The 15,328-nt window shown below is 35.7% G+C and overlaps 1 protein-coding gene across 1 annotated transcript in view; it reads left to right on the top strand.

Annotated features, from left to right (window-relative positions):
• The window catches only part of LMBRD1 (LMBR1 domain containing 1), a 210,764-nt gene that overhangs the window by 41,627 nt on the left and 153,809 nt on the right, over nucleotides 1-15,328 (top strand). Inside the window, exons 4-5 of the mRNA XM_044676019.1 lie at nucleotides 8,396-8,493; nucleotides 9,586-9,653. Of these exons, the coding sequence (XP_044531954.1) occupies nucleotides 8,396-8,493; nucleotides 9,586-9,653 (166 nt within the window). The remainder of the gene's footprint in view (nucleotides 1-8,395; nucleotides 8,494-9,585; nucleotides 9,654-15,328) is intronic.

Below are 15,328 nucleotides of genomic sequence, written 5' to 3'. Positions count from 1 at the left end.
CCACTATTTGACAAAAAATGCTGGGAAATTTGGAAAACAATATGGGAGAGATTAGGTTTAGATCAACATCTCACACCCTACACCAAGATAAATTCAGAATGGGTGAATGACTTGAATATAAAGAGGGAAACTATAAATAAGTTAAGTGAACACAAAATATTATACCTGTCAGATCTCTGGGAAAGGAAAGATTTTAAAACCAAGCAAGAGTTAGAGAAAATTACAAAATGTAAATTAAATGGTTTTGATTATATTAAGCTAAAAAGCTTTAGTACAAACAAAAACAATGTAGTCAAAATCAGAAGGGAAACAACAAATTGGGAAAAAATCTTTATAAGAAAAAACTCTAACAGGGGACTAATTACTCAAATATACAAGGAGTTAAAGCAATTGTATAAAAAATCAAGCCATTCCCCAATTGAAAAATGGGCAAGAGACATGAATAGGCAATTTTCAGGTAAAGAAATCAAAAGTATCAATAAACACATGAGAAAGTGTTCTAAATCTCTAATAATTAGAGAAATGCAAATCAAAACAACTCTGAGGTATTACCTCACATCTAGCAGATTGGCTAAAATGAAAGAAGGGGAGAGTAATGAATGCTGGAGGGGATGTGGCAAAATTGGGACATTAATGCATTGCTGGTGGAGTTGTGAACTGATCCAACCTTTCTGGCTGGCAATTTGGAGCTATGCTCAAAGGGCTATAAAAGAATTCCTGCCCTTTGATCCAGCCATACCATTGTTGGGTTTGTACCTGAAAGAGATCATAAATAAACAGACTTGTACGAAAATATTTATAGCCGTGCTTTTTGTGGTGGAAAAAAACTGGAAAAGGACAATATGTCCTTCAATTGGGGAATGGCTGAACAAATTGTGGTATATTCTGGTGATGGAATACTGCTGTGCTAAAAGGAATAATAAACTGGAGGAATTCCGTGTGAACTAGAAAGACCTCCAGGAACTGATGCAGAGTGAAAGGAGCAGAGCCAGAAGAACACTGTACACAGAGACTGATATACTATGGTAAAATTGAATGCAATGGACTTCTGTACCAGCAGCAATGCAATGACACAAGACTGCTCTGAGGGATTTATGGTAAAGAACACTACCCACATTCAGAGGAAGAACTGCAGGAGAGGAAACATATAAGAAAAACAACTGCTTGAACACATGGGTTGAGGATTGGGGATGTAGACTCGAAACTACCACACCAATGCAACTATCAACAATTTGTAAATAGTTCTTGCTCAATGACACATGTTAAAACCAGTGGAAATGTGCATCGGCCATGGGTGGGGGGAGTGCAGGTGGTGAAGGGGAAAGTGGGAGCATGAATCATGTAACCATGTTAAAAATGAATATTAATAAATGTTTAAAATAAAAAATAAATACAAATTTATTAAATATAGACTAGCTCAACTTAAATCATTTATCAGATATAAAGCACACAAGGGATTGTGCTCAGCATTAGGAAGACAAAAGTAAAATGGAACTTGGCCTTTGCCCATAGGGAGCTTACATTCTACAAGTCCCTGAACATTTAATAATCACCAAACTAAACTTTAGTTCCTAAGTAAAATGCGTGATAATACTTTCTGTATCTACCTTGCAGGATTATTCCTTTGCAAAACTAAAATCTCCAAATAAATACCATCATTACTATTACTCTATAGAAACTTATGATCAATTTGATTTGATTATGATCTGGGTGACTATTTTAAGGATGGTGAAAGGATTTGATATTTGGTTGCCTTTCTTTTTTTTAAAATTCCATTTCTAGACTTCTGTGGCACTATAGTAGCTTTATTTTCTTCCTCTTCTATCACTTATTTCTCTTCTTTTTCTATCTGTAAAACTCACTGTTGGACAATATTGAATTCCCAGCTCTCTAGGACCTAATTTTTTTACTCTCTCTGAGATCTCATTAATTCCCTTTCAACTGTTGAATCTATGCCCACAGAAAAGAGGAGAACATACCAGCTCTGTTAGGAGGTGATACCTATGACCTTACCCTCACTCTATTATTATAGCTTCTAAATTAGGTCTAAAATGGTTACTTTTCAGCTTCACAAGTGAAAAAAAATCTCATTTATTAAACTTTTATTATTTTACTATGCTAAGTATTGGGGATACAAATAAAAAAAGAGACATTGTATCTCTCTTGTAGATTATATATATACCACATTACTTATGTCTGGCCACCACTCCCTTACATAAGAATTTAAAATGTAGATTTTATGCTAAATATGAAAATTCTATAGTAATGTGGTCATCGATTTAAAGATATTATAACTTTAAATCAAAAATGACTTTTGGTAGCTTTATTTACAAAGAGGTAGAAAGAGTGAAAGTGGGAAAATGTTAAGAAGAAGGTAGAGAATTATCTAGCCTATCACCCTAAACATTGTTCTGGTCGGTCGGGGCTCAGTCCTAGCAGGGCTTCACCATGTCCCTTGCCCCCAGGTAGATTTTCCAGTAATCCTTAACCAGAAGTCCCGTGGTGTCTTCAGCAAGGGTTCTACCAATGCAGCATCCTCCAGGAAAGGAAGGCCTCTCCAGAACCAATCTCTCCAGAAGCCTAGAAATGAAGGCCAGTTACTCACCCAGCTCACTGACACAGAATCCAGGGAGAACTCCAAAAAGTGAAGTCTCAGGATCAGTCCCAAGGAGAAGATCCAAGCCAAAGAACTTCTTGATAGGAAATTCAGGACTTTTTGTAGTCCTTCTTCCACATCACTTCCTGTCCCTTCCTCTTACTTTATGGGAACCAAATGCAGTTTTTCAATTTACTTAGTACTGCCCAAGGGATGGTCAGTGGCCTCTGGAGTTGTCTTTGGCAAGTAACTTGTGAACTCTCCTACTTAATGACTGGTAAGGGTACTTAAGTTCTTGAATGATTAATTTAAAAGTTGGTAATTGATAGACAAAGAAAGTTTGATTCACTCTTCACACAGGGGAGGGTGAAATTACAGGGATGGTGGTTGAAACTAGGAAAATTCATTCATCATGCTTGGGGTGACATGACAAGAATATCAGGGGGCTGTAATAAGCTTTTATCCATCATAATAATTCAATGGTAGAAACTAGAAGTCTAGGTGGAATAGCAGAGGCAGGGCTTCTTCCTTCCATAATGTTCTTCATCCCATTATGTCACTGCAGTGCTTTTCTTTTTGAAGTCCTGACTGGTTTTCTTCTGTATAACTTATTCTTCTTACTTTTCTCTCAATTCTTAAATTATGGTTTGGGGTGTAGCTGAAGAAACTGAAGAGCAGCATCAAACCAATATGGAGTAGAAGAAGCTGTATATAATAACAGGAGTCAAGAGCTGTTTGTATTAGTATAGATATTAGTTATTAGTTACTTTGAGCAATGTTATATTGAATTTCTGGGACAAGATGGACACCACTTTGAGTGGCAAGACCGGCAGTTGAACACCTTGGAATGTACCCAGATGCCATGAGCCAGGGCAAAAGTCAGTTGGAGCCAACCCTATAACTACTCACCAGGCACAGCACAAGTTGGCTCAGTCTGGAGCAGAACTTGGGAGGTGGGAGATAGTGAGCAGAAGGGTAGGCCTATACCTGCAACCCAACTTGCCTTACTGAGAGAGCTACAGAGCAATCACTATCATTGTCAATAGAGCTGAGCGAGAACAGTGATACTGTCATTCAAAGATCATCAATAGCCTTCCCTAATCTTTGGCTTGGCTTTGGCCAAGGTAGGCCAGAGTTAGTGTGAGGGTGAAGAACCTCCAGCCTCTACCTTATCTAGCAATCTCCAGGGCTTGATCATTAACCTAGACTATTAGCAATAAAGTTCCCAAAATCCTCCATCCTTATCCTTGTTCCTAACCCCATCTAACTAGACTTAAATATATTGTTTTGTTTCCAAGTATCTTTCCTGAGTGGTGATTATATCCATAGCCCTTGGGAAGGGGAATCAATCACACAGTCAGATCCAACAGTGTTATTCGATCAGTGCACCAATAGCCCCTATCAATAATTATTCCAACCCCAGGTTGAGGAACTAGAGAAGTTAACTACACATACAACTTCTCAGTGGTTCCCTGCCTGGGCACTGTTAAAAAGGGGACAGCTTAACAGGCTCAGTTTGGCAAAGCCTGTCATGTGGGGAGAGGCACAGCCTTTCTGCCAGCAGCACCTACACAGAGGCCTGTGGGTGGGAGTGTGGTTTTTCTCTCCCACCAAAACCAATCCAGACCACAACCTTTCAGAAGCCTCATATATTATCCCCCTTTTTATAACAGCAACTATAAATGTTCTCCTTTATGTAAGTACTACCAAGTTCTACACATATCTTTTAAAGTTGACTGCAGTACAGTGGGAAACTGATAGAAAAAGTATGAAGTAATTTATTCCCTTTATTAAATCAGTTACTTCATGAAGTGTTTAAATTTTAAAGAACTTTTAGTACTTGATTAGATTTTTGTTTTCAAAAAAAATTTTTGTGTTAAAATTCTGAACTTAACACACAAAAAAAGAGTATTTTTGTATATAGTAGGACAAAAATAGATTTTTGTGTGAAATCTTGAATTTCTATTTCATACCTTTTTTAAAGAGTTTATAATACATTATAAATGTTGTTTTCAAAACTGCCCTGTTGAAGCTTCCTTCTGAACCTCTTTCTGTTGCTCTGCCTTTTTTTGAGGCAATAGCATTGCTATTGTTCCTTTTCTCCCCCTCACACTCCTTCCTCCAGACTAAAAAACTGAAAAGAAAAAAAAAGATGCTTGCAACAAATAAGCAACATTAATGAAATTAATTCAAATATTTGACATTTCCAAAAATATATATCTTTCAGCATTTCTATCTCATCACCTCTTTCATCAAGAAGTAGTTAGTGCATTTCATCATAGATCATTTGGGGACATGGTTGGTTATTGCTTTGATAAGAATTCCTTAGTCTTTAAAAGATGTTTTTCTTTATAACATTGTCCTGTGTAACTTGTTCTAGTTCTGCTTAATGTCTCTATACCATTTCATAATACTCAGGATCTTTACTGACATCTCTTTTGTTATTTCTTATATTTCAGTAGTATTCCATTAGATTTATCTATCACAAAAAAGCATTTCGATACTATGTCCAGAAAGCTACTAAACTGTGCATATAATATGACCTAGTAATATCACATCAGTAAACATTTATTAGGCACTATGTGCCAGGCCCTGTCTTAAGCACTAGGAATAAAAAAAAGACAAGAGACAAATTACTAAGTATTAAAGAGAGAAAAGAGAAGTGGGCCCAGAATGGAATCCTGTGGGACACCTCTAGTTGGAGTGCTAATGCTAATTGTTTCATCTCTTTTTTTCTTCTCTAAGGCTGGCATTCTTAGCCTTTTGTGCTATAAACTCCAGAAGTTCCTGGCCCCCTTCTCAGAATATTTTTAAATAACTGAAGGAAATGCTAAATTTCATTTAGAGGATAATAAAAAAGCACAGATGTAATTTATTCTTATTCATATTCGTGGACTTTCCAGAAACCTATCTTTGGACCCCTACATTAAGAACTCATGTTTTAAGGGAATAGTTTTTATGCAGATATATTCCATGTACGTGGAATTTGAATAGTTCTTAAGTTTGTAAACCTTTCTACATTTGTAACCATTGAACCCTTGAGGTTAAATTAAATAACATCAAAAATTATTAGAATTAAAAATTTTTAAATGATCAGGATTGTAGAACGTCCAGCTCTATATAATAGTAATTTTAATACAGTTTATGAAATAATACATTAATAGTCTACTCATAGCATTTCAAACTAGCCTAAAATGCTCTATTTTTATTTACTAATATCTCCAAAGGAAGAAAAAAACCCGCTTAAATCTTAACACTTAACACCACACAATCCTAAATGACTCTTTTCATGTGAAATCTAGTCTCCTTTGTTATGAATAAAACTCGTATTTGACACTTTGGAGTTATAAAATTGAGGCTTATGTTTATAGATTTTTCTAGGCTGGAAAATACTGTCATAAAAGATAGATGGCAGTATCTACTGGCAAATTGTAGTTCTAAAGATATAAAGATCTAAAGCATGTTTCTAAAAAATCTTCATTTATTTTTCTCTCTTTTCAGGAGTTATTAAGTTAAATGATCCTCAGATACATGAGTTCCTGTGGTTTCCGTTGTTAAATCTTCATCTAGGTCCTGCTTACTAACCATGGATGTTCTCCATATTCTGTCCTTGGTCCTCTCCTCTTTCTGTACTATATTATGATCCCATTAGCTCCTCTGAATTAAATTATCATCTCTGGAAATGATTCTCATTTATTTAACCAGATCTTTTTTTTTTTTTTAAACTCTGACCTTCTGTTATTCCAAGGCAGAAGAGTGGTAAGGGCTAGGCAGTGGGGGTTAAGTGACTTGCCCAGGGTCACATAGCTAGGAAGTGTCTGGGGCTAGATTTGAAGCCAAGACTTCCCATCTCTGGGCCTGACTCTCAATCCACTAAGCTACCTAGCTGTCCCCTATTTAACCAGATATAACCTATCTTCTGACCTCCAGTCTTACATCACCAACTATCTTTTGGACATCCTGAATCAAATCTTTGTGACATCTTGAAGTGAACATGTCTAAAAGTAAACTACAATCTTTATTTTATAATTCTCCTATCTTCCAAACATCTCTCTTACTGTCAAGGGCACCACCTCTCTTCCTAGTTATCCAGACTAACAATTTAGTTATCATCATGCACAATTTAGTTATCATCATGCACTCCTCTTCATTGCTCACTTCCCATATCTAATTTGTTGCTCAATTTTATTGCTTCTACCTCTAAACCTCTCTCATGTGCAACCCTTGCACATAGCCATTGCTCCTGATACTGACCCTTTTCATGTCATACCTGGAGATATAAGATTCAAGAACCTCCTGGTTTATTTCCTTGACTGAAGTCTTTCTCCATTCTAGTCCATCCAACTCAGCTGCCAAAGCAATCTTTCTGAAGCACAGGCCTGACTATATCACCTTTACCTTTCCATTTCATTTATACAAAATCCTTGTTTTGAACCTTCAAAACTGAACCCTTTTTACATTTTAGTTGTCTTCTAACTTTTCTTTCTACTTTTAGTCTTCTAATACTTTACTCTTTTCTGCATACTCTGTAATCCAGTCACCTTGGTCTTTTTGCTGTTCCTCATATGGCATATGCAGTACTTTTTCTGAGTTCTGAGTCTTTGTACTGACTTTCCAATCATGCTTGGGATTATTTTCCTCCTTATCTTGGGTGTTTCCTTGGTTTTATTCAAGATTCAACTCACATTCTGCCTTTTACCTTTCCTGGTTTCTAGTCTATGAATGCCTTCCCTCTATTGATTATCTCAGGTTTATCTCGCATATAATTTGTTTGTACATAGTTGTTTCCCTGTTGTCTTCTCTATTAGAATGGGAGACATAGTATTTTTGCCTTTTATAAAAAATTCCCAGCACTTATTAACATAGTACTTGTTTGATAAACTTATGGATACTGATGATTGGAAGAAGGAGGTTAATGAGAAATTCTCAAAGTTGTAAAAGTATGCTGAAGTAAAAATAACATGAAGTTGGTGAATTTTTGTAGCTCTTCTCATTGTACAAGTTGTCCTCTGATTTCTAATATATGAGCACATCCATCTAACTTTTATTGTGGAAATCTGGGTAAATATAGTTGATTTTGTGAAGCTTCATTAGAACTATTTATTCTATACTGTTGATACTTAGTATGTACATATCTTAGTCAAAACAGGAAGAAATAATTTCCCTAAATCTAAACCACTTTTTTCATTTTTCTATTTACCTAATTATTATCTTTTAGAATGTAACACGTAGCCTTAGAGTATAAAATGTATCTTTAGAATGTAAAATGTAGATATTGAGGTAAAATTATAATTTCTTTTGTATTAGTTGTGAAATTTCATGGAATGAATTTAAATAATATATTCTGTTATTTAGGTTTATTAACTAATATAGTTAAAGTCATTTAATTATAATGAAAGGTTAAGGAGATAGGGCCAAGATTAAGGGAGGATTAAAGAGAAATGGAAGAATAGGAAGGGAAAGATCAACTCATGGAGACATAATGCCTGGGTTCAAATCCTACCTTTGACAGTCATTGCTTGTGGACTGGGGAAGTCACCCTTTAAAGAGGGGGTTGTACTAAATGGGCTTTAGGTTCTTTTAGCTTTAGATATATGATTCTATCAGAAGTAGGGAAAAAAGAGAAGTTAGTGTGTGTGTGTGTTTATGGTTATAAGGGTGAGAAATACTGTAATGGAGATGGCTGTAAAATTTGTTGTAGTAGATGTTATCTATTTTAATATAACCTATTATGCTGCATAATTAAATTATTAGTACACTTTTCCATAAGGTCATTGAGCCTTTTCTATTTGTTCACAGCTTTATACTCGGTAATATTGTTCAGTGTGTTTTTGTGGATACCATTTGTTTACTTCTATTTTGAAGGAAAGGACGAAGATGATACTAGTAGATGTACTGTAAGTATCCTTATTTTATTTAGACTTTTTAGCTTAAGAAAAATTACCTAAGAATTAGAATATGGATGGTATTCTTTCTTATTCATTGCCCTCTCCACCAAATGAAAAGTATCAAGAGCCTGAGAATGAGAGAGAAAAAGATAGACTGGTTTTCTTTTGCTCTTTTCCCATCTGCAATCCAATTTCTTTAACTTTTATAAAAGTAAAAACTTAAAATTTTCAAGAATTATTTTATTGCTTTCTCACCTATACTTTTGTTAAGATTTGTGTGGTAGATAATGCTAACTGGCTTAATTTGTTTTATAGTTACAAAGTTTACATACTCTAAATGTCATTAACTTAATTATTAGTGTTTGACAAAATTTGGAATATAGTTATTTCATAACCTCAATGAAAAGATTTAATTTTCTACTTTGCATCTCATTTTAAGTTGTGTGGGTATTTTTTTTTCCCATTCAAAAAGTAGGGAGAGGAAAGGAGAAAATTTGTGAATTTTTCTTGTTTTTAGGAGAAAGATGATGGATCCTTGAGAATTTACTAAAATAGTCCTCTTGGGGGCAGCTAGGTGGCTCAGTGGGTTGAGAGTCAGGCCCAGAGACAGGAGGTCCTGGGTTCAAATCTGGCCTCAGATACTTCTTAGCTATATGACTCTGGGCAAGTCACTTAACCCCCATTGCTTAGCTCTTACCACTCTTTTGCCTTGGAACCAATACACAGTATTGATTCCAATACACAATACCTTCTGTAAGGTATGGGTTTTAAAAAAATAAAATAACATAAAATAAAATAAAATAAGCCCTCTTTATTGGTAGAGCATTGAAAGATGGGAAACTAGGGATTATAGTTCATATTAAAGTCTAATTGTCCAACAAAGATTTAAAATTAGACAGTACAGTTTGCAGAAATATACTTAAGGTGACACATTCCAGTTAAAAAAATTACTGAATCTTTAAACCCTGAAAATGAAAACTGTCCATTTTGAAAATAAATGTACTTTTGATATAATCATTTTATAGATTTTTATGACAGAAAAAAATTAACTTTTTTAAAAAATGACTCTTAAATTTTACATTGTTCCTTTACTATATCCAGCAAATTAAAACGGCCTTCAAGTATTCTTTGGTATTTGCTGTCATTTGTGCACTTCTTCTTTTGGTTGGGTAAGTATTATCTCTTGTATGAACAATGCTAGTATTCATCATCATTTTTTTGGGCCCCAAGCCACCTCTGACACTTGGTAGGCATGTAACCTTGGGCAAATTATTTAACAACTTTGAATATTTTCCTTGGCTATAAAAAAGTCTCTAAGATTTATGTGAGGTAGCTAACCACATAGCCAGGAGGATCTGGTTTCAAATTTCACTTCTGATTCCCACTGGCTTTGTGACCCTGGAGAAGTCATTTAACCCCAACAGCTCTCTGAGACTTTCTCCATTGTTTAAGAAATTTCCTTATCAGGACTTCCTTATACCAGTGGAATCCTAGTAAAACACCTTAAAATTTGCAAAGTTCTATATAAATGCCATTCAAAATATTTCTCTTCCTCTCCATGCCTTCACTCCCTTTTAATTGGAGTATGAATTTCTTATTAAATATTCTTTTGGAGAAAAATTTGACTTGGTTATTATTTTGAATTGTTCTTAATTTTCTATACTTACATATTTGATAGGTCTTGGTTTAAAATACCTCTTGCTTATATTGCAAATTGTAGTAAAATTTTAAAAAGAAAATGAAGTAGATAAGGAGGGAAATATGGTAGGTAAAGCTTTGAACAGTGAATTTAGGGGTTTGATTTTTTGTTTTGGTACTAAGTAGCAATGAGACCTTGTTCAAGTCACTTACCTCCTTGGGTTTGGGTTTCCTTGTCTTTAACATGAGAGCGTGGAATTAAATTAGCTCCATGGTTCCTTTTAGTTCTAGAATTTTGTGATTCTGTACTTCTTGCTTGAATCATAGTGAAAATGAAGCAGTTGGACAGTAACTTTTTGATCATTGGAATAATCTTGCCTATTGCCTGTCATATGATGAAAAGTACTTGAGTGTTGTGATAAATACTAATTTTTAATAGTGTCAGTTAAGTTTCCAAAGATTCATACATGTACAACAAACATTATGATATGATAAACATTTATTAAGTGCTTACTATGTGCCAGGCATTGAGAATAAAAATAAGACAAAGAGTCTCAGGGAGCTCCTAAGCTAATAGGGGAAGACAACAAAAAGTAACTAAAGGGAGCCAAGTTTTTGCTCAATCCTCCAAGAAAGCAGCTGGTGTCTCACCCTCTCTCTACACATATGTGTGTGTGTGTGTGTGTCTACACACACACATATATATATATATTTCCCATTCATTTATTTCCTGTTTATACATGAGGATTATTTGTGTGCATATAATAACATATCACTTATCCTATATTCTCAAATATGTGGAACAGTGAACTAAATAATTATATTTATAGGAGAGACCTTAGAACTAGTTTTTATTTTAAAAGCAATTTCAACAAATTCATCTTTTTTTCTTAGACAATAGAAAATTAGAAAGTGTATGTGGTAGTGGGGTGGAGCTGTTAGTTGCCTGCACACTGATAGCAGGAAGAAGTGACAACTCAATGTGAAAATAAGCAAAAAGACAGATGAAAAGCATGTCTTTATAGGTTAGCTCAACAAACAAAATACACACATGAAGCAGTTATACAATAAATGTTAAAATTTATGATAGTAAGTACAATAGGAATTTAGAAAAGTATTATTGATCATTGTGAGATAGAATAGCCAAATACTTCAGTGGAGATAATAGTGGAGATCAGATTTGAGTATATGAGTGAAATAAAGCATTCTCAATTTGAAGCTTGTAATATGGGATTTTAGCATTGCCATATTGGCTTAAGGCAAACCTGTCAGTTGCCCTGGATGGAATGTTGAAGGAGCCATGAGCCACTGGGCAGATACTGGGCCTGAGAGACAGCTAGATGGTTTGGTGGGTAGAATACCCAGGCTGGAGTCAGGAAGACTCATTTTAATGAGTTCAAAATCTAGCTGCAGACAACTTTCTAGCTATGTAACCCTAAAAAAGTCACTTAACCATGTTTGTCTCAGTTTCCTCATCTGTAAAATGAGTTGGAGAAGGAAATGGCAAACTGCTGCAGGATATTTGATAAGAAACCCCAAATGGGCCTAGAGTTGGACACAATTGAGAGTGATTGAGCAGAAGAAAGGAGAAGAAAAGTAATGGAGAAAGGCATGAACTTGAATAGTGCTGAAGCCTCATGGAATTTAAATTGGAAATATCCTTCAGCCCTGAAGCTGTTCTCTCTGATTGAATGATTCCTTCCAGAATTTCCATTTAAAGAGATATTCAGGCCAGCCATATCTCATTTTTCTATAGGCTGAACTTAGAACTTCTACCTTGTACCTTTGTGTCTTAGTGGCACCTCCCCACTTCTTCTGCTTCCTTTTATGGGTTATCTTCTCCCATTTGAATATAGTCTTAAGGGCTTTTCTTTCTACTTTAATTACATTAACAAGCAAACACTGAGCCTGGTACTTAGTTAATATTTATTAAATGCTTGCTGTCTGATTATGTGTAGATGGCAAGTAGGATTTAAAGAGAGAAGTTTTAATAGAGTGACATAAGACATTATAAGGGATTAAGGAATAAAGAGATGGTTTTTTTTTATTTTGAATATTGTCCCCTAGTTACATATTTCATGTTCTTTCCCTCTCCCCCAAATCCCCCTAAACCCCCTTAGCCGACACACAATTCCACTGGGTTTTACATGTATCATTGATCAAGATCTAATTCCATATTATTGATAGGTGGACTAGAGTTATCATTTAGTGTCTACATCCTCAATAATATCCCCAACAGCCTCCGTGTTCAAGCAGTTGTTTTTCTTCTGTTTTTCTCCTCCCACAGTTCTTCCTATGAATGTGGCTAGTTTTCTTTCTCATAAGTCCCTCAGCCTTGCTCTGGATCCTTACATTGCTGCTAGTAGAGAAATCTGTTATGTTAGATTGTACCACAGTATATCAGTCTCTGTACAATGTTCTCCTGGATCTGCTCCTTTCACTCTGCATCAATTCCTGGAGGTCATTCCAGTTCACATGGAATTCCTCCAGTTCTTTATTCCTTTGAGCACAATAGTATTCCATTACCAAAAGATACCACAATTTGTTCAGCCATTCCCCAATCGAAGGACATTCTCTCATTTTCCAATTTTTTGCCACCACAAAGAGCATGGCTATAAATATTTTTGTAGAAGTCTTTTTCCTTATTATCTCTTTGGAGTATAATCCAAGCTGTGCTATGGCTGGATCAAAAGGCAGATAGTCTTTTAAAGGCCTTTGAGCATAGTTCCAAATTGCCATCCAAAGTGGTTGGATCAGTTCACAACTCCACCAGCAATGCATTAATGTCCCAATTTTGCCACATCTCCTCCAACATTCATTACTCTCCCTTGTTGTCATTTTAGCTGATCTGCTAGGTGTGAGGTGATACCTCAGAGTTGTTTTGATTTGCATTTCTCTAATTATTAGAGATTTAGAATACTTTCTCATGTGCATATTCATAGTTTTGATTTCTTTATCTGAGAATTGCCTATTCATGTCCCTTGCCCATTTATCAATTGGGGAATGGCTTGATTTTTTTGTATAATTGATTTAGCTCCTTGTATATTTGAGTAATTAGACTTTTTTCTGAGTTTTTTGTTATAAATATTTTTCCCAGTTGTTGCTCTTCTAATTTTGGTAGCATTGGTTTTGTCTGTACAAAAACTTTTTAGTTTAATGTAGTCAGAATTATTTATTTTACATTTTGTGATTTTTTTCTAACTCTTGCTTGGTTTTAAAATCTTTCCCTTCACATAGAACTGACAAGTATACAATTCTGTGCTCACCCAATTTACCTATAGTTTCCTACTTTATATCCAAGTCATTTAACCATTCTGAGTTTATCTTGATATAGAGTGTGAAATGTTGATTTAGGCCCAATCTCTCCCATATTGTTTTCCAATTTTCCCAGCAGTTTTTGTCAAATATCGGATTTTTGTCCCAAAAGCTGGGTTCTTTGGGTTTATCGAAAACTGTCTTGCTGAGATTGCTTACTAGTCTGTTCCACTGATCTTCCTTTCTATCTCTTCACCAGTACCATATTGTTTTGATGACTACTGCTTTGTAGTACAGTTTAAGATCTGGTACTGCTAGGCCACCTTCCTTAATTTTTTTTCATTATTTCCTTTGATATTCTTGGTCTTTTGTTCTTCCAAATGAACTTTGTTTTAGTTTTTTCTAATTCAGTAAAAAAAAGTTTTTTGGTAGTTTGATAGGTATGGCACTAAATAGGTAAATTAATTTGGGTAGAATGATCAGTTAGTGTCACAGTGGATAGAGGGCTGGGCCTATAGTCAGGAAGACTCATCTTCCTCAGTTCAGATCTGGCCTCAGACTCTTACTAGCTGTGTGATCCTGGGTAAGTCATTTAACTCTGCCACAGTTCCTTATCTGTAAAATGAACTGGAAATGGAAATGGCAAAACACATCTGTCTCTTGGCCAAGAAAACCTCAGAAAAGTTGGAGAGGACTGAAACAACTCAACAGCAACAAGAAAACCGATGCCCCACTCTTGTGGGTTGTCGATTCAGAGAAGATGTTGGCTAGCATTTGTTGTGGAGTATTGCTCGCTTGTGAGTTCCTTTTATCAGTGAAATAATAGATCCAGACCCAATCCTTCATGTTCAATTCATTTTCTTGAAGATTAGACTTTTCTTATTAGTTTTAATGCAACTGTTTTTTCTGCTTGACAGTTTCTCTGATTTTACAGCAGTTTTTTATAGGTAGTGTTGTGAGGAAGATTAGATTAGTTAGTAATTAAGAATTAAGGTGTATCTAGCAGGAAGGAGCTGGAGCTGGGAATTCCAAGATGGAATGAAGGAGCAGTAAGAAGTGACTTGTGCTCTGAGAGGGACTCCATTAGGGGTTAGCACAAACTGTGCTTAGCCCTGGGAGATCTCAGAGTAAAGGACACCCTGCATCCTGATTTTCCCTGGGATCCTGTGTGGTGGTGGCATCTAGCAAAGAGGACAAGATCTACAGTGCAGTTCCAAGGGAAGAGGACAAGTTTGGGATCTGGTAGACAGTGTCTCAAGCACACTCTCTCAACTTGGTACCTGAGATCACCTTGGCTCTTGGCATCCAGAGATCATTGGTGGATTACAGTGAGAACCCCAAAGCTACATCAGCCCTTAGCTGTGCTGCTCAAGCCTGGCAGGTCCAGGTCTGATGCGGTCACCCAGAGACTCCATTACTGCCCTGCCTGCATAGATCTTTAGATTAGAGTAGGAAAATCCTCCTCTTTCCCTGTGGTTTTTGTCATTAGGTTTTAAGGTTTTAGAGTAGACATCCCTATCCCACCTTTTAGTTAACATAATTAAACTTGTTATAACCTTTACCTTGTCTGTTGGATTCAAAGCCTCTGGCCCAGGGGTGGCAGTTGGTCAACAGTCCCTTTGTCAGTTAGGAGCAGCTTAGCTACTCTGGTCTCCCAACCTGGTCTAGTCTCTCCAACAACCCAGTATGTGTGTACCCACAATCATTTGGACTTATTATAACATCCCTGGTATCTCCATTATCCATTACCTTATTATTTATCTATTTTTCTACAGTAGGGGAAGGTGAAATATACATTTTGGATTTATTGTAGTATATTGTATAAGTTATACAATGTATATAAAATGTATAGATTAAATGTAATTTCTGCCAAACTTCTTTTTAGTTTTCCCAGTAGTTCTTGGCAGAATGCAAGTCCTTTGCCCAGGAAATTGTTCTTGGGTTTAGTCAA

The sequence above is a fragment of the Gracilinanus agilis genome, chromosome 4, assembly GCF_016433145.1.
Source record: "Gracilinanus agilis isolate LMUSP501 chromosome 4, AgileGrace, whole genome shotgun sequence".
Taxonomy (NCBI): Eukaryota; Metazoa; Chordata; class Mammalia; order Didelphimorphia; family Didelphidae; genus Gracilinanus; species Gracilinanus agilis.
This window is presented reverse-complemented; position numbering and strand designations above follow the sequence as displayed.